At 39.2% G+C, this 25505-nt stretch overlaps 1 protein-coding gene across 1 annotated transcript in view; it reads right to left on the bottom strand.

The window, feature by feature from the left end:
* Positions 1-25246, bottom strand: part of ZNF827 (zinc finger protein 827) — an 81257-nt gene extending 56011 nt beyond the window's left edge. The window contains exons 1-4 of the mRNA XM_059826882.1: positions 25144-25246; positions 24031-25041; positions 19064-19236; positions 8399-8882 (exon numbers count right to left, since the gene is read on the bottom strand). Of these exons, the coding sequence (XP_059682865.1) occupies positions 8399-8882; positions 19064-19236; positions 24031-25041; positions 25144-25246 (1771 nt within the window). The remainder of the gene's footprint in view (positions 1-8398; positions 8883-19063; positions 19237-24030; positions 25042-25143) is intronic.
* Positions 25247-25505: the final 259 nt, after the last annotated feature.

Genomic DNA, 25505 nt, shown 5'->3' on the forward strand with positions numbered 1-25505 from the left:
GGCAAAATTGCTAACACATGGGAAACAGCAACTATAATGCATCCATTAGTCATATTAGGGAGAACAATAAACAGATGTAAGAGAAAACATCACAAATAAGGGAAATAAAAGTTGACTCAGACCAGTTTTTAAAAAACCCTATGATTGAGGATTCTTTTAAAAATTAGAACTAGACAAGGATTAAAAAGATCATGTTGAAGTCTGTTAAAGTATATTTGAACTACAAAATTATTACTCTCCAGAAGGAACAACATCTTCTATCTGCATACAAAAATAGATACACATACATATATACTTAATTTGTATTTAATTTACATTCATTCTGAACTGCAATGAGAACAGGCTGAAGGATGTGTTGCCTGCAGACTGAATCCAAAAAACCCAGCAATTTAATTTTGAAATACACAGCGAGGAAAAAAAAAAAACCCACCCAGCAAACAGAACCAACAGACAGCAGTCTCTCAAGCAGGGTTGATAATTCTCCATTTGTTCCATTCCATATCCAGAAAAAAACAGATCAAAGAAGATTCCAGACTGCTGATTTTTATCTTCCTGGCAACTGGAATAATTTGATCCATTTGGCAAAAGTAGATAATGAAAGTTATAACACTTTCCTCAAACTGCCAAATGCCACAAGAAAACCTTTGGGCATCTGCCACTAACCTGAAACACTCTGATAGAAGCTGCTAACTGCATCAGTCTACTTACGAGGATTTCTAAATGCTCAAGATGTTTATAATTGAAAGAGGAAAAATGGGCTGATTACTTCAAGCAAAGCTCCATGTTACAAGTCACAATCAGCAAGGAGTTGGTCACCGTTCCATCTGTCTGAGCAAAGAACATGAGAAAGAAAAAAGAATCCACAACAAAAATACTGCCACAAAAGAGGCCACGAGAAAAAGCATCTACAGAGTCTGGGTCAAAAGGAACTGTGATGAAAATACCACAGTACATCACTGCACCATCATAATATTTTACAAGCGATGCCTAACTACAGCTACAAAGATGAGAGAGAGCAAGCCAGTCATTGGCTGAGGGTAAAGGGGAAAGTGAGGACACATTCCAAAAGGCAGTGCAAATTGAACTGGTCTCCTTGAGATCTTGCAGGAAAATCTCCCTTTTTGATTCTCCTCAGAGCCACCACAGCAAGAGAACCATGGCATGACTTCTACCTGAACAAGAAAGGGCAGTGTTTTATCTGGGTCCTACTGGAGCTAGAGCATCCGAATGACACAGGGAGCCTTCCATTCCAGGTGGTAACTTGTGAGCTGTGGTGGTTAAAAGAAACCAAGGACCTTTGACAGATCAGTTCCACAGTATTTGGAAGACACATTTCCCCAACGCTGGGCATCATCACCCTGAAGGCAGCTGCAGTCAATAGAAGGTATGACTTGAGTCTTCTGCTATTTTCACTCCAGTAATTGAAATGTGCAGGTAGGTGTTGGCATTCTGCATGGAGACTATGGCTTATATTTGATGACATTCAAGAACTGAGCAAGGGGTACAAACACTGCAGAAGAAGCCACCGGTGAGCTAATTGCTTTGCAAGAAAAATCTATGCAACCTGTTGGAGAATCTCCAGACTAAAATCCAATTGGGCTGATAAATTATGTTCAACTTACTAAACATAGAGGCTGTCTGCACTGTAAGTGGCCCAAAAGGAGAAATACCATTCTTCTGGCAGGACAGTCTAGCTGGTCTCTCATTTCTTTTTAGTGCCTTCTGCCCTGGAGTATTAATCTGTCCCTGAGCACCTCATGCTACCTAATCCTCCTGAGTGTGCTAACTCAATTACAACTCATTTTCAAAGCCCTCTACTCTGCCCTCAGCTAAATAAACTAACCTATAGGGCTCCAAGGAAGAGGATGGGAACTATCAATGAAAAAGCTACTTATGACTCAAGGGCACTCAGTATTAAAACATTTCTTTTTATCAAAGCAGTGGAGCGGCAGAATAGACAATCATGAGAAGTATGACGATGCCAAGACTTTCCACCTCCGGGCTTCCAAAGATGACTTAAAATATAAGGTCTTCCAAACCATCTTGCTTAAGTATGTTAAAAATGCGTAAGCAGAGGTTAAGAATAGGCCAGCTAACTATCCTGCTCTTCTCTAAAGCTGCTTTGCATTTAAGGAGCTGCAGTCAAGCAAAATGAGACACAGCACTGGAGAACAACCAGTCCTGCTACTGCCCCCTCAAAATTTCACAATGTTCTAGTCCAAGTGGAATGGAGGAATTAGGCAAATTGCTAAGGCACCTGTAGGACCACACATCCTCCCCATGCCCCAAGGCATCTGTTATACAACCAAAGTCCCACCTGCTAAACAAGGTTGTAATATCTGCCAAGACCATCTTCTCCTTTCTGGGTAAAAATCAAAATAACAGCAGAATAGGTAAAATTCTGGGGGAGGACAGTGAAAGGAGCAGAGGGAAATTTGTTGCCGATAGGAAAGAATTGTTTGTAGCATGGAAATTTCTTCTCTCTACAAAGGAACAGAAACAGAGAAGGAGAGAAACACCACCAGACTGACCTTTATATTTGTTTAAGAAAACAACAAACAAAAAAACAATCAGAGATGACTGAACTAACAATGTCTTCAATTCCCATTTTGGATAGACGTGACAGAAAGGCTCATGAGCTAGGACTTCTGCTCAGAGTAATGGTGTAATCAGGGAAGCAAAAGAGACATCAGTCTAGTCTAGTCTTATACTCCAAGTACAAGAGTTTGTGCAGATATTAAAACTAAATTGTAAGCACAGAGCTGGTCCAGAATCATATTCATGTCTTCTTTTAAGTTGCCTAGGGCTGAGCACACAAAAAAGCAGTTTGTTATCCTGCATTTTAAATGACTGAATTAGAACAGAGTTTACACTACTTTATCTTGCTAAATTCTACGTATTCCTTCAAGGTGTAAACCACGATGGGTAAGATTTTAAGGATGTGGGGAAATTGTGGATGTAAGACTAGCAGTTGCTGAAAAGAGATTATAAGGGTGGTGATATATCAGTGGCAAAGATTACTACAAGCTTTTATTTGCCCAAGTTTGAATTAGCCATGCTATTTGCCCCTTCTCAGTTTTATTTTAAATTAAAGGTCTATATGGAAATTATGAAAATGTGAATCTGGAGAGACACTTCAAAGAGACATCTTGATGAAATCAGGGGTATTTACACTGACAGCAGCATTATGGAATTCACAGTATTTTTAAATTAAGGATATGGCTCAATAATTGCCAGTCCTGTGCGCTTACATATTCTAATTGAAATTATACATTCTGGCATAAACTATGAATCCTAACTATAGGCAGCATGGTCTTTTCTTTGGAAGTTGCTACACATATACATCAATTATGCCAATTTAATTGGACATGCTTTTAATTTATTAAAAACAACTGTTTGAAGAGTTCAAGCCAGTCAGTTCAGCACTGTCAATGGCAAATGTGAAAAAATTTCAGATTACTTGTGTTACCTTTAAGGAATGCAGTAATTTTCAAGAGCCAAACAGAACAAATCATCTAAGTGATTACTTACCTTATCTACTAATATTTTGTATGTAGCTGTCTGATGATTTACTATTTCATTATTCCATTAATGGAATCAGCTAATAAAACATGAATGCAAAGTCCAAGTACTTCGGACAGTCACCAAAATCTCATGGTGGCATTATTTTCCAAAATAAAGATTTGTCTCCTTACACAATAGTGACAGCAGATACGACTTGAACTGGGAGAAAACATAGTTTCTCATTTGTTTATCAGGGCCAGCCCCAAACCCTCAGCATGTTATCTCTCCTTCCTCCTCTCTATTTTAAAGTTTTTCCATGAAAGTAACTTGGGGAACATAAAAAGAACTGCAGAAGCAGGGCACACTTGATAATATACACTGTCACAAGATGAAGAGCTGTGCTTTCTAGAGTAATGCACTTGGTGAACATGGAGAGGTGGGGGAGAGAGGCCAGCAATGAAGTATGCTTTACAATTACTGTTTCCACACAGAATTCCTTTGAGATCAATAGTGCAAGAATCCCATTCATTTTGATGGGATTCATTTATTTTCGAATGTTATGAAAAGTAACTGCAGCACATAACATAGGCACAGTAATAACTTCACTAGAGTATACCAGCCATTGTAATTTAGATCACTGTGAAAGCTGGTTTTTATTACAAAAGAAAACAAGCCTTAGAAGTGGGTAGAAGGATATCAGTATTTAAAGACATATGTTGTATAATGTCTGCCACTGAAACCTTTGAAATAGGAAAAGCAAATACTCTGCAAATTAAGATATGAATGCAGTTACAAAGTTTCAATGTGGAATTAATGGACTGGGGGAAGAAAATATTCTGGCAAAGCACTGATCCAACAAAGTACTCGGGCAACTTAAAGCATACAAGCAGTCCTACTGAAATAAGAGGGGGAAGATTTGAAGGTAAAAACATGCCCATGCTTAAATATTCTTCTGTTTATATGTGAAGAGTCATCTGCTAATTGTCTTTACAAACAATAACCCTTTCCGAATTTAAATAAAATTTCAGAGAACCCTTCTAAATTTCTTGTGAATTTAAAAGCATCTCCTACATTAAACTAGGACCTAGAGAATGGAATGTGGAAAAAATTTCAAGATTTGTTCTTATTTTTAGATTTACATTTGGTGATTTGTGTTATGCCTTATTTCATAAAACATGTAACTAACAATCTTTCTGGCAAGCAATGGCACAAAATTAAGGCTGAAGGGATCTCAAAACGTCACCCACACCAACATTTCTCAACCTCTTTAAATCTAAAGCTCCCCTAAGCCTTTTTGAAAAAAATTCAAAGGCCATTTTGAGGAGTGTCATCACAATTCATTTCTGGCCCATTCGAAATCAGGTCTCACTTTGAACATCTGTAAATTTTTTCCCCACTTTGCTTCTCTACAGCTCGCTGCTTGTTTTTGTTCAGCTGAAATTTCTTACAACTGCTTCTGATGTCCTATGGTTTACTGACTGAGATACACAGATCTAGTCCATCCTACTGCCTAATATGTGATCAACCGTATCTGACAGGTAGTTACCTAACCTGTTTTTAAAGGCATCTCCAGTGCCTCTGGCACTGGATGCCAGATGCCTCTGGCATCTCCAGTGCCAGAGATGCCACAATTTCTCCAGCCAAACTATCATAAAGGTTTAACTACTTCAAATTTTGGAAAGATTTTCCTAATGCCAACTTAAACCCTACAGCGATATAAACCTGTTATTTTTTGTCCTAATTATGGTTAATCACCAACAGATTATTTCCTTCTCCCCACGACAAACTTTTAAATGCATTAAAGGCTTATTAATGACGCTCCTTAGTCTTCCCTATAGGCTTCACAACCTCACTCCCTTTTATCCATCCTCACTGGACATGTTTTCTAAACCTCCAGTCATGTCTGCTGCTCTCCTTTGAAGTCTTTCCAACTGCCCGCACTCTTCATAAACAACAGTGCCAAAACCTTGGACTTCAGCAAGACTGAGAAGTGCAGGACTGTTTCTCTCTGTATACATTCCAGTACAATGACCGCCTTTTTAGCACCACTATGACATTGTTAACTCCTGTTCCTTTCCCACAGAACTGTTACCTACCTAGTTGTTGCAGGTTTTGTATTTATGACTGTGAACTACTTTCAATGTACTGTTGTCCAACCATCTGATATCCACTTCATCTAGACTAGAAAGGTACTGCATTGCACAATCAGAAATAATACTGAGAGTCAAGATTATATAAATGCTTATTAAGATTCAATTTTAAAATTCATAATAGTTAATAAACACCAATTTTGTACTTTCACCCTAGGTGCAACTGTTAAACTTCTGGAAACTGTAACTCTTAGGTCTGAAGGGAGACAAGCACTCCTCTGAGTCAAAACCTTGGAAAAAGAAAAGGCTGAAACTGCACAGAAATGAAAACCATCAGGTCCTGAGGTCTCCCATGAAACTGAAAGCATACAAACTGACACCAACCAAGAAGAAAAGGAGCAATAAACATTTGCAAGCAAAAATAAATGTTCATTGACACCATCAATATTCAATAAGAATAAATGCCAAATTCTAAAAGTCTATGTATCTATCTACTGCTTCTTTCTTAGCCACAAGGCCTGTCAGAGAAGAAAATTAGATTGTTTTGACATAATTTGGTCTCGACAAATCTGTGTTGGCTGTTACAATTGGCATATACAATTTGAGATGTCAAAAGATTTATATCATTGAAAAGGTAGGGCCAATAATTGAAGTTCTGATGGGCCTAACAAGAGAGTGTCGTAATAAAGAAATCACTCAAAGGAACTTGGTTCAGCACAGCAAGCAGTCAAAAAAATGCAGCTAATACTTAGCCAACTTGCTAAGAGAGAATCACTTCTACTCTAAATTTATGCACACTGTATGGAGGAAAGCACGAGCTAAATGTATATAACACAATATAAATCTCAGGAGAAAAGAAATTCCTTTCCTTTTAACATTGCTCTTCTTGTATAGTAAACTTGGTGACTGGCAGTACATTTTCATCCAAATATGCACACATACAAAATTACAGATACATCTCACTCCCCCAGTGACTTTATAGCATGTTGCTAGGTAACAGTGCATACAAGTCAGGTTTCAAGACCTTTAGTAAGTCACCATAAAATAACTGCATAGGCCTTTTGCATGAATAATGTACATTTGTATCCTTTTTCTGAAGCCAATAGATCAGACATAGAAAACATGACCGTCTGCCAAACTGTAAAGAGGTCCCCATCAGCTGCTACCTGAAAAACAACACATGAAAATGTTGTATGTTTTCTCAGCTTTCAGGCTTTCCCCCCCTTCTCCTGCTTTCTCCTTTCATTCTTGATACATGCAGCCGTCATGAGCACTACCACCTACCAGGTCAGTACAGTCGGTCTGTAGAGCCACTTAGTACACACTTAGTGCAAGCCATATTTAAGATAGACATCAGAATGACAACATATACGGGACAGCTGTCAGACAACATAAAAAATGGATTTCATATAGAGTCCAAATTTGAAACGCAAATAAAAAAATGTACAAGTGATAAACTGTACAAGCAAATCAAAACAGACTCATTCTCATTAATTTTTTGTTGGTCATAATAATAAATTATATAATTTTTTATTATTTTTTTTTTTTAAGGGGAGGTTTCTGTGGCTTCTTCCAACTCGCACAGCAAACCATTTGTGCCAGCCCATTTCATCTCCTGCTTGTCCTCAGCTCTTTTCCATTTTCCTGGTTGGCTCCATGAAGCCTCAGGCTTGATTTTTTGTGTTTAACCATACTACCCAATTCCCCACAGAACTGCGATTCCAGAGATACAAAGGTCTGGGCAGATGAGGACAGCAAGCCTTTCCAAAATAAATGGCTGCAGTTTCACCAAGGCAATGTCATTAGGACACAGCTAATTCCTTAGTTCACCTGACAATAACATTTGCTAAAATGCAACTTATATTCCATTTAACGGAAAAAGGTGACCAATTATTCTCTATTGAAAAGGGTATCTTCTATATCAAAAGTCTAAAACTTGTCATATGGACTGCCATCTCCTTGTGAAACAGAAGTTTCTTCAGTGACATTTTTCCTGACTTCTTTCTCTTTAAAAATTAAAGGCTAATTTTGAAAAAGTTTACTATAGAACATTCCCCCAGCATGTCCACAGTTCTGAAGCGTTCACTCAAATCAATAAAAGAGCACATAAAATATAACAGATTCACCCTAAACACATCCTCCGCTTCAGAGTCTCACGTATGAATATCATTCTTACAGCAATAATCTGATAGTGAAGGAAAACACAATAAACACATGCTTTGCATTAGATAAGGATTTCAATTAAAATAGTAAAAAAATTTAAAAGCTGTTCATGAATCTCTAGGACTACCTTTTTTTTTTTTAAGTGTTAAGAAACGCGGTAACATTCATACTTCACAAATATTTACTAGTTAGACCTCAAATACTACTCTGAAAGGATGGTGACCAATGCTTTATTGGTCTTATTTAATAGATGGGTAAAGGCAGAGAACTTAAGAGCTGAATTTTCTAACATACTGGGCACTTGCGACCCTCTGTGATTTCAAACCACAACTACAGGTATTCAGCATGCCTGGAAAGCACACCAAATGAGATTTGTGAAGGTAATTGTCAGTGAACACGAAAGCCTGGATAAAAAGTTCTCACTCCCAATCCCAGCAATTAAACAGCAAAATCCCTCTCTTTTCTCACCATTTCCCCTCTTCCCTCCATCACGCACCTCTCCTTATCAAAAGAAACAAGAAATTGTGAGTTAAGAAGTTGCAATGTTTTTCTCCATGCAATCCATGACTTAGCAAACCCAAGGCAAAGTGTTTCTTAGCCCATAAAGGAGCAGCTGATGCTGCTGCTTGCTGCTCAATTACCTGATAGCTTCATAAGAAAATCTGATGCCATCTTCACCGAGATGTCTTGGCTGAATAGTGCTGATGCTGTATTAGCCACAAAGTCAGAGGAGTCTTTCAGCTTTGTGTTGTTGGGGGCTCTGTCAACAGTGCTAAGAGCAAAAGGTGCAGCTGAGATGCCATTGTCATCTTTGGGCTCTTCTTTCACTAGTAAAGGTGGAATACCTCCACTAGGCTGCCCAGCCACATCAGGTGTTTTAGATACAGATGCTGATCCTGTAAGGTCAGGTCCACCTCCTTCCCTCTGTGGTCCCGGGCAGGAGTCACTATTTAACTGTGGTGAACCCTTCACCTCAGTTTCTGGTATTTCCTCCTTCACTTTGGATTCTGTCCTGAGGAAATGTTGATGGCAACGCATGTGGAGTTTCAGGCTAAAGTGGCGGGAGGAGGTAAAAGGGCATAGCTGACATTGAAAGGTCTCACCCCTGTCTTGGTGCTGATGAACCTGGTTCAAGAGGTGAAAGATAAAAGCATATATTAAGCAAAACAGTTTACTAGCATTATAGAAATCTCAACTCTACACTTCTCACACCATTTAAAAAAAAAGAAAAGTTAATTAATGGGTGAACTCTTCATTCTGAGCACTTGGAAAGAGAAGAGGTCAGGCACTAAGAACAGTAGGATTCTTTCACACGTAAGTCAAAGAACAAACATCAGACTCAACAAAAAAAAAATTCACAAACATTTGTTTCTGCAGCGTGGAAATTATGAAGTCTGCTTTGGATCAAACAGTCCTCACAACTGGACCCTGATGACGTGTCAGTGCATAAAAAGACTTCCAAGCTACAACTAGTAGCTTTCTTGAGTAAAAAACAAACAAACAAAAAAACCCGCTATCTATTACGTGTTCTGTAAGCATGATCATTCTGTGCAACCTCATAAATAACATTTGCTCAGAGCAACCCAGCAAAACACCAACCTGCATAGCAACGTCCGTCATCAATTCATGTATCATTAGAGTAAAAACACAGCACCTGGCAATACCAAGGCACTATTGAAACAGTTTGTTGCAAATTAATTCTACCAGAAAATAAATAGCTCTGTTTTGATAAAACAGAAACATGGAGAGATGGTGTTTGCCATTTATTCTATTTTATCAGTCAATCATTAGATCACAGTTAATCTTACTGTCATCATATTTTGACTACAGGCTTTTTCTCATAGAGACTACATGTTCCAGTATGACTACAATGCCTAGTACCATCAGGCCTGGTCCTATTTACCTTTTAAAGAGAACTCTACCCATCCATCCATATGTAATGGTTTACGTATTATTTAGACAGACTCATTAATATAAACTATATACATTATACAATCTCTTGTTTAACACAGTACTCGCGAAAGAGAAGGAATAATTGAGCCCAGAATAATAGTGGCAGGTATATTGAAAAGTTTTTTCCCTATAGCTTTGTAAATGAATTTTAAATCCTGACAGTAGCACTCTGGGCTACTCCCTGCAGAAAGACTGGCAAATACATACATTTTTTCCTTACTAATTGATGAACATACGATCAGAACAAACTGGCACCAGACTGAGCTCCACACATTCATTTTCACTTGTGACTCGAGTTGGTTGGAAACATTTCAGTGAGACAGATTTTTGTTAGAAAATGGCAATTTGTTGAACACAAAATATTTCACCTGAAACATGGAGAGGTTTGATGAACTCTTGGCAAATGAGGCATGATTCCCCTACCCTACTGAGTGGCACTCTACCCCCTGCTCCCTGGGCTTGGCTCAGAAGCAGCCAGCTGTGCCAGGGATCCAAGGCTCACTGCTGTAGCCTGGGAGTCCAAAAGCCCTTAGAGCTCCAACTCTAATCAAAGCTCAGCTCTACACCAGGGAGCCTGGAAAACCTTGCTTTAGCTAAGGCTTTCAGCACTTTCCAGTTTCCTGCAGAGCTGAGATCGAGATCCCGAGAGTCCTGATGCAGATGCTGCAGAGCTCTGAGTTAACAGTAGCATTTCCCAAACAGACGTTTGTCAAAATTCGGGCTGGAGTTTCCCATGGTTGTAGATTTGGCCAGATTCATTTTTCCATATAGTAAGAGGAACTCAGTCCCAAGCTCCTATCCAGCATTCCCAGCTCTACATACACAGGACCTGAATTCAGGTCTGCTAAAATGGGAAGCTGGGAGACGTCCCTCTTTTAGCCCTTTTTACATTCAGTGAAGACATATTTCATTAGTGCTGTATAACTTTTCATTCAGTAGTTCTTCAAGGGCTCTGGAGATTAGGTATTAAACAAACAGATAGCAAGAGAGAATTTCTCTTGGCCAGCTTCTTTACAGAATGACATTCTCAGTATCGTATAAACATGACATTTACAGACAAAGTAATTGTGGAATCTTAAAATTGCAGCTGATAACAAAAAAAAAAATTGGAAGCTAATGTTAACCTAAGACAGTTTTAAAACAACAACGTTGCAGAAGAATAGCAGCACAATGAATTCTAAATATTAACAGGTGACAGCAGAAATGCCAACCAGATTGCCTGTCTACGCTACTGGAAACAGGATGGTCTGTGAGCACAGCAGTATGTAAGCAGTCTTCTTCATGAAGAGCACCAAGATGTACTAATGGTAGCAAGCACTCTCACCATGGCAACTTTATCTCTCACACCCACTGAGATTCTGTGTGCCAGGGTTTCTCTCCAGGATCCCCTTCAATCAACATTTCCCTGCCTACATATTTAACCACTTCTTCTAGAGGGCCCTTATCACAATCATCAATATGATGCCTTCTGAAGGCTGTCACTGCTGCAGTTGGGTGGCAAAGTGTGTGGGAGCCCACCTTCTCTTCCCAGGAGCACGGCATGCTACCCCTGCAATATCTTTTGAGAATGGATGAGAATAGCAGGACCGATTCATCAGATTTGGATTTTTCTCCTGCCCAAAGACAACAGCAGCATCACTAATGGATTTCTCATAAAATAAAGTACGTTTATAACTTCCAGCCAAGGAATGACAGAATTCAAACCCACATATTTAGAGTTTTGAAAGAAAGAATTTTAGATCTACCAAAAAAAAAAAAAATATATATATATGAAACAACATGAAACCCAATATTTAGCTCCCAATGTCCTGGGTCCAGTCCCACCATAAGACTGTTTTTCTTTTTAATTCTCAAAAATAAACAACAATATTTATTTAAAAATTTGAACAGTATTAGAAATTAAGAATTAAAGTCCCTTTAAAGAAAAACTATCGCTTATTTTCTCATTCGACAGCAGCTGGAAGAGCCAAGTATTGCCATTCTATGCTATTCGGAGAGAAAAGTCAAGGCAGCAACTACTTGCTGCAGAAAAAGAAACAAGAAACCCTGTAGAGCTACACAGAAAGCCACAGGGGAGATCCAGGTCACGCAATGTTACAAGTCCAAAAAGCTGCCTTCTCCCTCCATGAGACAGGGAATGGCTCTTACACTATGCTAGTGCTACCCAAGCCATCAGATGTCCTCTTTAGACTCAACTAGGGCTGTCACTGCAAGAACCACAGGCAGGAGGAGACAAGAGGGCAGCTGACAGGTTTTCTCCGAAGTCCCACCCTGAGCCAGCTGCTGCTAGATTTGGATCTCTCTGAATTATGCTGCAACAAACCACAGTGCACAACCTGTTCATAGAGAATGGTTCTTTCAAAATCCCATAAAACTACTGTTTGACTTATGTCAGAAACATTTAAGGACTTCTACCTTCTGAGTTTATTTCATTTAACCATGGATATTCTCCTTGACCGTGCAAAGTATTTGTATCATCTTTATTTTAACCCTACAGTCTTCCCACTCTCAAACAATATTTCGTGGCTCTACAGTTTTTCCAGTGTGTGCTTGGCATGACATACGCAATAATTTTCAACAGAACTATTCACTCCTTACAAACTTTAGGCCTAGTTTGAGGACTTGGGTACAAATTATCTATTGGTCGAATTATTTTTTTTTTATTTGTTTCTTTCAGTTTATTTTGCTGCCTCCTCGTTCTTACGTTACAAGAAAGGAAAAAAGAAGCCGTTCAATTTATCTTATCACATGCGTTATTTTGGTCACACCTCCTTTCTATACCTGGCAGTCCCATTCTTTTCAGCTTCTTTCTTCAAAGGGAGCTCTTGCCATCCCACACTAATCATTTTCATTGCCAGCTTTTAAAATCCCTTCTATTTCAGATACATCTTTTTGATGCTGTGACCAGAAGTGAATATTTTAAGTGGCAGCATATTGTATGTTAATAATAATGTTATAATATTTTCAGTGTTATTTCTGTTTTATTCTACAGACATTCAAATATCTAATGTACTTTTTAACCACTGCTGTGCATGCCAAGAAAAGATTTTCATTGAACTGCCTACAATGATGCTCAGATACGTTCTCTGAGTAGTTACAGTTCATTATATCAGACAGCCAGGTGCATAATTAGACTCTTGTTTCCAAGGTGCAGTACCTTGTATTTGTCAACAATAACTTCATTTGCCCCCTTGTTTATCTGTCAGCCAGCCTCTTTTTACTCCCTTTCAAGCTTTGCCTTTTCTAATCTTGCTTCATGCACGTAAGGTTGTATTGTCTACTATTCTCTTACCCACAGTCATAATTTTGTGCAGATCACATTTGCTAAAATATGCACAATTCCACTTTTAGTAATGGAATACCCCTCTGTTAGCCTTTTGTCATGCTTAAAATTGCTAATTCCTTCCTACCCTTTGTTTTACTGTCTCTTGGTGAATTTCTAATTTGCCATAGCACATCACAATCCGTAATTTATTTGGCAGCTTCTCAGTGAGAAGTTTTGCCAAAGGCTTTTTTAAAGACCCAAATAAATTTCAACTAATTCATAAGTCCATGATTTTTCTGACATGCTCAAAACATTTTAGTAGAAGAACACATGATTTTCTTTTACAGAAACCACGTCCCTATTGTATCACATCATTCATATCATTGTATTGTTTTCTGTTACATTTTTTGTTGACATACTAACATTTCTGGTATCATAAGCAGTTTCTTAAATCATCTTTTCATACTTAAAAGCAACATCCCTGCTGACTTACCAGCCAATTTAAGTCATGGGAAGTACACACTGGCCCGTACAGAGGTACCACAGTGACAAATACAAGTGATACCACCTAAGAGGGTACAATGGGGAGTAGGGGTGAGGGAAACAGTGCCACAGGTATGTCCTGCAATTTTGTAGTACTGGTGAGGTAGATCTTTTCTTTTCCCCTTCCTTAAAGTTGGGGTAATGCTTTGCATCGACTCTCCCTTCTAGCTATGAGGCACCGGAAGGGAAGGATTGGCATTCACCTTTCTTTTGTGGGACTTAACAGGTTTTTTTGGTTATTATTTTTCAAACACTCAGAATAAAAGGAAATGTTTTTTCTGAGAACCTTCATCCCTAAGCAAAATCAGAACATAAGGGGGTTGGGGTGCTGAATCCGTTCACTGCTATATTTGCTTCTGGCTACTCAATCTTTACTTACTTTCTGTGACATAATTATCACTTTTTTCTTTGCCTACTATAGGTTTTATTTTTCTCACCAACTTTCAAGGGGATTAACATTTCAATGAGGGGCATCTGTTTAAGCAACTACCACAACCAACAACTACTACAACCTGGCCATTGAGCCATACCTGCCTACCCACTGATATTTTCTGTTTGGGTTTGTTGTTTGTTTTTTTTTTTTAAATCTCTTTTAGTAAAATACCACCTTCTGCAGCTGCATTTGAGTACACTTGAGAGGTCTCCATTTTGCATCTATCATGTCCCCTCTGCTTTTTCATTTCATGCTCTTTTCTGACAAGTCCCCTCACTTTTAAAATGTTGCACTTTCAAAAGTTTAGTGCTACAGTGCTAGTTTTGATATGAACCGCCCCCTCAGGACATGTACATTATTTGTACAGTGTTTTCTTTTTGAAACTATTTCCTTGCTTTGCTTGAAAGCAAAGGAAAAAAAAAAAAAGCTTCTCTGCAGGGCTGGACTGGACTAGGTGTTCTAAAGAAAATACTTTCTTTTTTTCTTTAAGGTTTAAGGTATCAATGTATTTCCTGTCTTATCCTTGTCTCATATGCAAAAAGTGACAAGATTAAAAGGCAGATATTTGAAGTCGCTTGTGGTACCTGTCTGAGACTCAGGGCACAGATTTCGCTTGTTGAAAAGCTGTGCAAGTTTGCACTACCTCCCCTTGGCTGAGGGAATCACAGGCAGCTCCCAGGGCTCTTTAAGGTTAGCTTAAATCAAACTAAACAAAACACCCTCCCATAAAACACAGTCAACCTCCTTCTCCCAATATGGTGAAGACGGTCTAAAACAACCTGTCTTATACTTCTCCAAAATGGATTAGGAATGCTTATTCAGTTGTCTGACCCTAGCTGAGGAAGAAAGAGGGAAAAGCAAATCACAAAGGGGTAGTGAGCCCCTGGCTACATTCTTCAGGGCCTTTCCTTATTCCCACTATCATGTAATTAATAGCCTCTCCCTAATCAGGAGGCTGATTATAATCCTCTTCATATTACACAGGAATATTAATCTGAGATCTCACTACATGGTCCCTCTTCATAAGCAACAGAAGCAGGAAGATCCCGTGGTTGAGTATCACATGGCCTGCCTGCCATTTCATCTAACTTTTCTGTTAAGCTTAATCTTCCCTTTCCTCTTTTTCTGTCATACCATCATTCTTCAGCACATGTTCACAATGCCAACCTTCTTTTCCACTGCTAGAAGAGCTGGCTCACCCATTTCTGCCTTATGTCTATATAGCAGCTCAAGGAACATTTACAGATATTATTTTTGGCCATATGCTCCTCTTCCTCATTCCCCCTTCCAAGTGCTCAGGCTAATATCCCGTTGCTTTCTTGGAACATATCTGTATGATCTCACAGCCTATCTGTCCACCAATTGCTGAGGAATATATGTGCATGATCCAAAGACACCAATTGGCCAAAGTCTGACTGATGCTTGTGGTATTGCTCTGAGGTAAATTTAATCCCTCTTTCCCTACCAGGAAAACCAGAAAAGCCTGAATACATCTTGCTGAATTACACCACCCCTTTCCATTGCTTTCTGCAGAAGTAGCACATAAGATACTCTCTCTCTCAAGAAGAAAACAACATATTCCAACTGAATATATGTTTAGATAAACCAAGAGAAGGACTCAAGCATAACCTTGCTACCCCCAGATTCCTGGGAATAAGGGCCAAAACTTGTGGTTATGCATGTCCTACAATTTGTCTCCAAAACAGACTAATAAAACTCCGTACTGTGTCTATTTTAGGATTTTTCTAAGGTGCCTGTCCCTGTGGAAGCTAAATGCCATATAACAATTGCAGATAACACTGTGTGTCTTAAAAGGCGGTGTACTCAGCCTCCCTTGTTCATTGTGTGTCTGTGTGGAAACTTTCCTTCTGCTTCCCTTCTTGCCTTTCACTTCCTTGCCTCCAGTTGTGAGTTGGTCCTGGCAAAGTGCCCTTACTGGAAGAACACTTCATCAACATGGTGGGTAGCACATGAAGATCTGAATATGGTCAGGACGGGAATCAATCCAGCTCTCTATTAAGATTTTCTCTAGCAGGGGACAAGACACCAAAAATGTTGGCAATGTTGTATTGTTTGATATGTTATAATTACCATAAACTTACACAGTATTTATATTATATAGTTATTATTCGTTAACCTAAAGATACACACAATAAGGAAGGCCCATATGGACACACACAAACCACTTATGGAAATTAAATCTCTAAATAACCAGTTTCAATGGAAAATGCCTACAAGAACCTAGAAAAAAGAGGAGGTGCTTCAGCGCATGGCTATGCTGCCTAGGAGGAAACAAAGACAACACTATTAGATTTTGAGGACTGCAGCCGGACAAAACAGCTCAGCAGGTTTTGCCTGTCATCCTTATCAATAGAACACAAAACCTGAAAACCGAAGAGTAGCATAAAGGAAAAAAGCTTGGCTTGTGATAGCATCCTAGAATAAAAATTGGCTTATAATGAATGACAAACACCAGCCTAGTACCCTAATTTTGAGTAGTCTTTTTGGATTTGAAAAACGTGTCTTCACCTGTAGCCGCAGTTGACTCATGGGGAGGGTGAGAGGGGTGGAGAGCTAGAGGCAGCTCTACCTTCGTGGGTTTTCTGCCAGGAAGGAGATAAGGCCAGGTAGCTCCCAAAGGATCCTAGGACAACGAAGAGAACTGAAACATCCAACTGGCATAACCAGAACGCTGCATTCTAAGTAGCTCCCAGCTGTGCTGTACCATTTCTGATGTGTATTCATTCAATTTTGAACACTGTTGGCTTATATAAGTGTCAGTTATTATAATCTCATACTTATTTACATACAGATTTAAAAGCAGCACTTTTTTTACAATGAGAAAATAAATCCGATATTTCTTCTTTTCAATCTTGTTATCAATTTGTATTTTCACCAAAGGGAATTCAAATTATGTCTGACACTGTTGGACACAGGACTAACATGCCCCTACCTCATTCACCTGCTTCAATTTTGATGTGATAGAAAATATTTTTGTGAACAGCCTACTCAATTGAGAAAAGTGTATGAAACCCACTGAAATTAAGGTAAAACAATATCTTGCAGATTCTTGTGCTTGTGATTCTTTACATCTATCTATAAGACTATAACAAGGACAAAAAGACCAAATACATGCCATCTAGTTTTGTAAGACAATTGCCTTCATCTTAAATAGGGAGCCATTTTACCAGCAAAGACCACTGAGTCCATCATGACCTGCATGACCGGACTGCATTGACTGAGGAGACTTCAGATCTTATCTCCATAGTAAGGCTAAAGGAGGCTGTAATCTCTTAAGTTGTGTCAAGCAGCTCTGGGTCCGACTATGACCTCAATGATGTCTAACTGAACATTACTTGGTAATAATTACTATATTACAAAATAATTAACACTATATGTTACATGTTTGTACAAGGGAACTGTTTTAAGATGACATGGGCTCAGTTAATGAAGGGGTTTATGTTAGGTGGGAAGCAGAAAAGAGCACAAGGGCTTCAGATAGCCATCAATTTGATAGCACACACAGACAGTGAAGAAGTCCCTAATTTTCTCCAACATCCTACCTGTGACCACCTATGGAAATAACTATGCCAAAAAGGAAGCGATAAGCCCTCAACCTGCAAATAATAATTCCAAAAAGGCGAAAAAAAGCAGCGAACAAGAAATTCTGCAAGGAATAATAGGGATGTCCTTTACAAAGCAGGGGACAACAACAGGTTTTTGCCAGGGAATAGAAAGCTTTTAGGTGATGCATGCTTCTGTGCAGGCTATCAACAACCGAAAACAAAAAACCTTTCTTATCATGCTGTGTTCCCATTCTTTCTACTCATCTACTTGGGATGGTCATTTGTGCCCTCTAGTCAACATGGAACACCCAGTCCTAAAAGAAAGAGCCATAAACACCAAACCTACTTGTACCTGATAAGGATTAGCATGATACACCAAGGATGCCTAGGAATAGGGCATTGATCCACAGCAGGAGTGTTAAGGGAGGAGCCTTCAGACTTTAGGGGGATGATTTCAGACTAGCAAAGACCTGAAATACAGCAAGATCTACTGTTGTAATCAGTGGAATCACCTGAATCATTTACACTGAAGTGAATAGTTACTTGGGTGTAAGCAAGGTTAGACTCCTGTCTCGTGATCCCAGATTCTGCAATAGCATATATAAAAGCTGAACAGGCAGTTCTGTCCCCCTCCACACCAGTCTGGTACTCTGTTACACACATTTGTATAAAACAGACAACATACTAACTATAATAAATCATTTCACTGTTATTATAAAACTCAACTGCATTAACAAGGGAAACTTTTTGCATTTCAACTTCTTCATCCATGGGCTAATGGGACAAGGTACCATTTTTACTTCACCAAGCATGTTCTACAGTTTGCAAGACCAGGCAGCAGGCACTTTGTATGTTGCAACAACGTAGTACTTCAGCTAAGCAGACAGAGAGTTTCTTTACATTTTTGTATTTCCATATCAACACAGATGTTGCTTCCTTCAAAAGGTCATCTTCAGTTTGAGCCTAAAACTTAGGCACGCTTTAAACTTAATGGAAACACTTGAAAACAAAACATTACAGTATAATCTGTCATTCATTTTGGTTTGGATGCTTCACTGCTGAAGTGCCTGCAGTTAAAAACCACAGCAAGAAAAAAGTTAAAACTGCAGGCCTGTCTGTAGAAAGTAATGGAGAGATCCCTGCTAGTGCTGGCCGAGCTGGTATGCCCACCTAGGGTGATGCAATGGCATGCAGAAATACTAGCTGGCATCCTGAAAAGCAGCACTGCTGTGTTTGCATGGTGTCGCATCTCGGCTAAGGTCCCTGCTTCTGGTGGTTCCAGGTCCAGAACTAAATCAGTCATCGACAGCTTCTGCTGCACCAAGTTGACATAATCCAAGGCACTTTCCACATTGCATAAAATGGAAAGGCAAGCAAGGGAAAAAAGTTATTTCTTTCTCTTTTTATGGTCTCTTTATTTAAATAAAGGCATCATTAGTAGTACAACTAGAGAAATTTTGTTCTTGCAAATGCAAAAGGTTTGTTACACTATCATTTTTTGATTGATGATTCAAGTGTTTTGATTGTCAGTAAACACTTCCCTTACCTTCATGTGTGATTTGAGATTGTCCTTGCGTGCACAGCGAAATGGACAGAGTGGACACTGATGACTTTTCAAACCTGTATGAATCACCATGTGCCGTTTCCAGTAACTCTTCCTCTTTATAACCAAACCACAGATCGGACACTGGAAAGGTTTTCCTCCCTCTTCTTCTGAGGCTTAGCAGAAGGGGGAAGAAAAAGAGAGGATCCTTTACAGCCACTTGTCGAATACTTTCCCCTTGTAAACATACTCAAGATACCATTTTTCAATGCTAGAATTTCATCTGCAAAGAGACACATCAGTTAAACAACAACATGTACCAAAAATTTCAGTTCCGTTCCCCGCCCCCCCTGCCAAGTATCCCTTTTCCCCTTAATCTAGTTATTCTCCCTCTAAGAAAGGTCACCATAATTTATAAAGGTTAATGTCCCAAACATCCTTTGGCTAATCAGTAGGGAATGCTACTCTACCTCACCTGGTCCTAACGTTCCTTATAATTTAACTGAACTGAGATGGATGTCTCTCATAATCATCACTTTGCAGCTTCATTTCCTATCAAAGGCTGGTTGTAGTAGGGTATGGAAAATATGCTTAACTGTTAAAAAATGATCCATTTCCATATCTGATGGTTAGCCAGAAGGGGAGCAGGATAGAAAGCATATCCACAACCTAATTGAAAAGCATGCTGGTATTGCATATCAGATATATTTAACTCCAGAAGTGAATAACTTCAGAACTTCTGCTGCTGAAATTGTTTAGTTATGGCTTGAGCAGATGCTGCTGCAACTTCAGCCATCGCGGGTCTTTGAGTCGTGGGTTTCCTTCTCTAGTTGCCAGAGCTTTAAATCTACTGCCTTCCTAAATGTTTGCACTCTGCTTTACTGCCCAATTCACCTAAGATAAGAAAAGGATTTGGTGGCTTTTATCAGACAAATATGGTTAGTCTACTGAGTGTGGAACCATCGCAAGATTAAGGAAAGAGAAACTCCTTGCTGCTGACTTTACACAACTAACCATCCATTCATCCTCTCACCACTATTTCCTCTGCTTATTATAAAGAAAGGCCTAGTATTACCGTGGAATTGGAAGCCTTTTTTGTCACTGTAAAAGACAGACTATTTTCAAATATCCAGAGCTCAGCAATGTGCATCCTGCTATTTAAAAATTCTCTCAAAATATTTAATCTCATTATTATCAGTTATTTCCTACTGATAAGGATATAGTAAACATCAAATTCCCTTGATGAGGAACTAAGTGATAAAAACCACCAGAAAGATTTGTCATATCCTAAAATATAATCTTTGCTATTAGGTAGGAAACAAAACCACCATAATTCAACTGATTAGGTAGTCATTATGTAAGTACAAAAAAGGACACATTGTCAAAGCATGCACTTCTGCAAATTCAGAAATTCTCCTTGTGAAATATTCTATCACACTCAACATATTATCAAATTGTGCCCCTCTAAACAGTAAGCCAAAACCAATGCTATAATTGCTATAATAATAATATATAATACATAATAATATATAATTGTGTTTCAGTTTTTAAATATCTTTACTTACTTCTTCAGAAAAGGCAGGAGAGAGACAAACCACAGAAAAAAATATATTGGTAGCATTTTTACCTATCATTTCTTTTCTTTCTATCAAATCTTTTCTCCAGCCTCTGGTTATCATCACAAAGGATCCAGAAAAGAAATGAGTAATAAGCCGTTACCTGTTTTCCACCCCACTAAAAATAAATCTGCAAACAAGATGGATCAATAGTAATTTAGCACATTACAAAATATGCAAAGAACTGGACTGAATGCATGTGACTTCGCCAATAACAATGACAATTAATGGTACACAGGAATTATGTCTCCAAAGCTGAACTATGTTAGCTCTTTACTACACTACATAAACCTCAGCATAAGAAAGAAAATTATGGGCTTCAGCTTTCCTTCATTTATACTGATGTCAATTTTATGTCACATGGTGTCAATTAGTTGGAAAGAGTGACTCCAGTGAGGAGACAATCAGCCAGTGCTTCCCAAAGAAGCTTCAGGAACAAAATTGCAAGCATCACAGGCAAAAGGTTACACCAAACAAGGATTCAGTCTTCTTTTAGTAAGAAGGGTCTGCCACCCACGCTCTTTCAAAAACGGTATCAGAACTTTAACACGTTTCATCCGAAACGTGATGCGCGAGCATTTTATAAAATTGGCAATATTAACAGATTGATAGAAAAGTTGTACAGTCTTCTACAGTCTTCTCTGTACCACTTTACTATAACCTATGCAAGTAACGATTAGGTCCACCAAACCTGACATGCAGTTTCAGAGGTGATTACGCTCTGATAAGCCATGGCTCCAGCTTCTTGCCTGAAATAATTCTGAGCAAATAGCCCAATATGGTGGACAAAAGAGCAGCAGACACACTCTTGTTATTAACTTATTCCCCCTTAAATAGCCTCCATCTTTGCTGTTCCTTACTTGTCGACATCTAATTAATCTCACTGAGTATTGATCTCATAACCAAAGCTAGATGTTGCTGGTGGGTAAGTGAATCAGGTTCGTAACAACAAAGCAAACTCACCAGTGCCTTAAAAGTTCAAAGTGTGAGAGAGGGAAAAAAACACCTCTCAAGCTATGCCTACTGGAAAAAGATGTCTCGCTCTGGGAACAAGACAAAAAAAAAAAAAGTCTCAAGGAGCAATCAGACAGACACAAAAAGATAAAACATTATAAAATGAAATACTATTTTTTGCCTTTAGTGCCATAATGTCGTAGGTGCAAAAGGAATCAGGAATGTGTGACATTTATTTTCATGGCAAATATACATGCTCAGCTGCCCTACTCAACTTCTACAGAAGCAAAGTCTTCAATCAAAGGTCACTAAACAGTGACCTGTTTTTGCAAGCTGCATTTCTCTATGGCTGAAGGAATCCAGGATTCTGGCTATCCATAATCAACATCCAGATATGCTAACCAACAGCTTGCTTTTTATTTTCAGTTGGTTAATTATTTAGAAAGGAAAAACTTAATAGCATATCAGAAAATGGACTTAAAGAACTTTTGTTATGAAGATTGCACTGTAAAGTTTGCTTGGATGCCAACTGGCATTGGCCCAGTGCGTATGAACTGAAAGGAAACACCCTTCCTCTTGGGATACTAGTCCCATATATTATAAAAAATGAATAGTTATTCCTTGGTTACCAAGGACCTGAGGCAGTCAGCCCCCATTGTTATCTTTTAGCAGCACAGTATGCTTGGCCTTCAGTGAAGAGAATAGTTGCTAGGAATTTGCTGCATCAGAGCTAGTTTATAAAGTGCCAGTACTACCAGCAGACTTGCGTGCTGGTACAGAGCACTCCCCTAGTACAAGCTGCACAGACAAATCCCACAGTTTGTTGGTCAAATGCAGAACCTGGATTTTACTACAACCATTTACTTCTCCCCAGGAAAAACTTATGATGTGAACAGCTTTTTCTCCAGCAGGAAAGAAACTAATAACTTCAAATAAATTTTAACCTTACTCCTTTTCTATACATTGCTGCCTTTCTTATATGAAGGGCAGTCTTCATAGTCTTCTACATTAAATTAACACCACAGTCACACTGGTGTGGCCAGGGTGGGTACTCCTATTCCCACACAAAAGGACCTTTTCTTGGTTTAGCTTATGTTACTCCAAAAAGGACTTCATCTAAACTAATGAAAACCTTAGGCCAGACCCATGCCAAGAATAGACTGCCACTTTAATTGCCTTGGCAAAACACACCAGCAAAGCATTTGTAGAACACATGTAACTCAGAGCAAAAAACTGGTACCAGCTGCACCTCATCACATCCCTCCCCCTCCTCTTCCGAGGGAGGAACAAGCATGGCTGTCCATCCAATAGCTATGAGGTTTTACCAAGACCTGCACAGGGACAGATCAGACCTCATAATATCCCTAAACAAAGAGGCTAGGTCAGAAAGAAGGCAGTGCAATTATACAACATCCATGTCAGGCTTCACGTCTGTAAACTGGCTTGCTACACCTGTACAGTCAAGCTAGTATTCCTGATAAAACCCAGCCTGATAAAGCTGAAATAAATACTGAACCACTTCGTGCATCTTGTGGAGATAGCTGACATGCTTCCTTCCCCTCTGCAGCAGAACACCACTCCAGGGAGAACACTGACGACACCTGAAGCTGTATGTTCTACCAGAAATGTGAACTTTTTATAGAAAGAGATGAAAGAAACCTTATTTTTCCTTAGTTTGAAGATGGATCATTTAAATTTCCCTGCATGGCTTGCCAGTTCTTGAAAGCTTTTGTTACCCAGATTGTTTCTTCTTATTCCCTGTAAGCCTGATTCCTTGACTGCCGACAGCTGGAACTGGTGGAGGGAAGTCAGGAGTGTAAAATGGTTCTTGTTGAGCAAATCAGAAAAATGCAGTTCGCTCTTTTTTTTAATGACAAAGGATTGTAAAATACCGAACTGCTGCAAAAAATTTTAATGAAAAGTGGCAACATAATAATATACTCTGGTAAATTAGGACAGGGTAGTAAGCGATTATACAAAAGTCCATTTGTGACAGAGACAGCAGGAGGGAGAATTCTCCCTTGTCCAGTATTTCAAAAGCACTAGTTTTATACATGCTCACTGATACCATGAGCTCCCTAACAGGGATTCTTTGATCTTCTCCATTAAATATTTTTTGTGGACTTATTCTGAACTTGGTAAGAAGGAAAAATACCACTGTATGGAATTAAAAAAAAAAGTACTGAACTATACACTTGTATCTTTCAAATATGGAAACATTTGTGACAGTTTGGTCTTCAAGTGGTATTTTAAAAAGCTCTTCTGTTGTTTACCTAAAGTACTTATTTCTTATTCTTGTAATACATGGAATCAAACCAAATCCAGACCCATTGAAGAGATATTATATAAGCCTATAGCAAAACAAATCATTCTACTTAGTGGATGAAACTGTAGCCATACCTGTACTAGTGGGTTTGGACGCTCTTCCCTTAGGGACTGGCAGTAACAATAATTCCAAAGACTGTGGTGGAGTTGCTTTCTCTTGCTTCATCTCTGAAAGCTGCAGGGGTTCCTCTGCAACCAGTGATTTCTTCTTCTCAGCCAACAGGCTGCCTGCAGCCCTTGCAGCAACCTCCTTGAGAAGGGCAGCTGAAGAGGTCATAGAAGCCAGAGAAAGGAAAGAACTAGCCGGAGGCAGGTGCTCCTGCCCAGGAGTCATGCTTCTTTCACTCACTTTCTTAGATAAAGCTGCTAACGTGGAGCTGGCTGACTGAGAACTAAAAGGTGAGGAAAAGGATTCAAATCTTATAGTGTCTTCAGTCCTTGAAAGAGATTTGTCCTGCAGAACAGCATTGGCTGCAGCTTTCAGTTTCAGGATAGCTGAATCAGGGGACAAACCACAGGTGGTGGTTGAGTTTGGCAACCACTTACCTTGATTCCATATAAAGTGACTACCTGCATTGTATTGGTCACTTTGTTCCTGTTTCTCAGCAAGCTTTCTGGCAAGAACACTTAGCTGCTGGGCATGATGAGCAGGTGGAGAGAAGGAGATATTTGAGCCAAGATTTACGGGGGACTCGACTCTGCCATTGACTGTAACAGCAGCATCCAGCTTGAGGGAGCCAGCCTCCAGTAGCCGCCTCAGGTTACTACTCAGTGGCTTATTTGGACCAGGAGGTTCTTCTTCACACAGAGATGACACATCAGGAGAAAGGTGCTCTTTGCTCTGTAATGTGTCTCTTAGTGCCTCATTTTCAATGGATCCCAGCTCCACTGTGTTACTGCTAGGAGTTGCACTTCCCAAAGAAGTATCTGGGGAAGTGGACTGCTCTTGGATCCTGTCCTCAAGAGACAACTTAAAGTTCTCCTGGACTTCGCCATATGACGCTTCTGAAGGAGTTTCTGAAGAATTTCCAAACCAGCGCTCTTCTTCACTGAGTTCACCTTCCACTTCTTCCTGTCTGGTACCATCTGTGTGGAACCAAGAACAACACTATTATTCCCAAATCTGCATAAAATAAATTCTTAGCATGAAGTATGCCTGGCCTCTGCATGACCCTCCTGAATAGTCACCTAACATCCCCCTGGAGTGCATGGACTTGGCATCAGCCTGGACTGAGTGACCAGGAAAAGGTTTTTTGAAAATGAATAAGTCTTTCTTTGAAGGCAAAATCATGACAAGTCTGTCATCTTTCAGTCAGCATAAATAAACCAGCTAAAAATGCAACAATACAAGTACACATAATATATATTCATATATTGCAAATATTTCATTATCAGTATAGTCTGGACATCCTGAAAAATATTATAAACTCTGTGGTATAAAGCAGGGATTTAACAGGCCCAGAAATCACTGGATGCTTGTGTCTTTGTACAGCTAGCACAGGCAAGCCTTCAAAAGCGGATCAGGTGTGTAACTACTCAAAGTAGTTTCT

This window comes from Gavia stellata, chromosome 19 (genome assembly GCF_030936135.1).
Source record: "Gavia stellata isolate bGavSte3 chromosome 19, bGavSte3.hap2, whole genome shotgun sequence".
Taxonomy (NCBI): domain Eukaryota; kingdom Metazoa; phylum Chordata; class Aves; order Gaviiformes; family Gaviidae; genus Gavia; species Gavia stellata.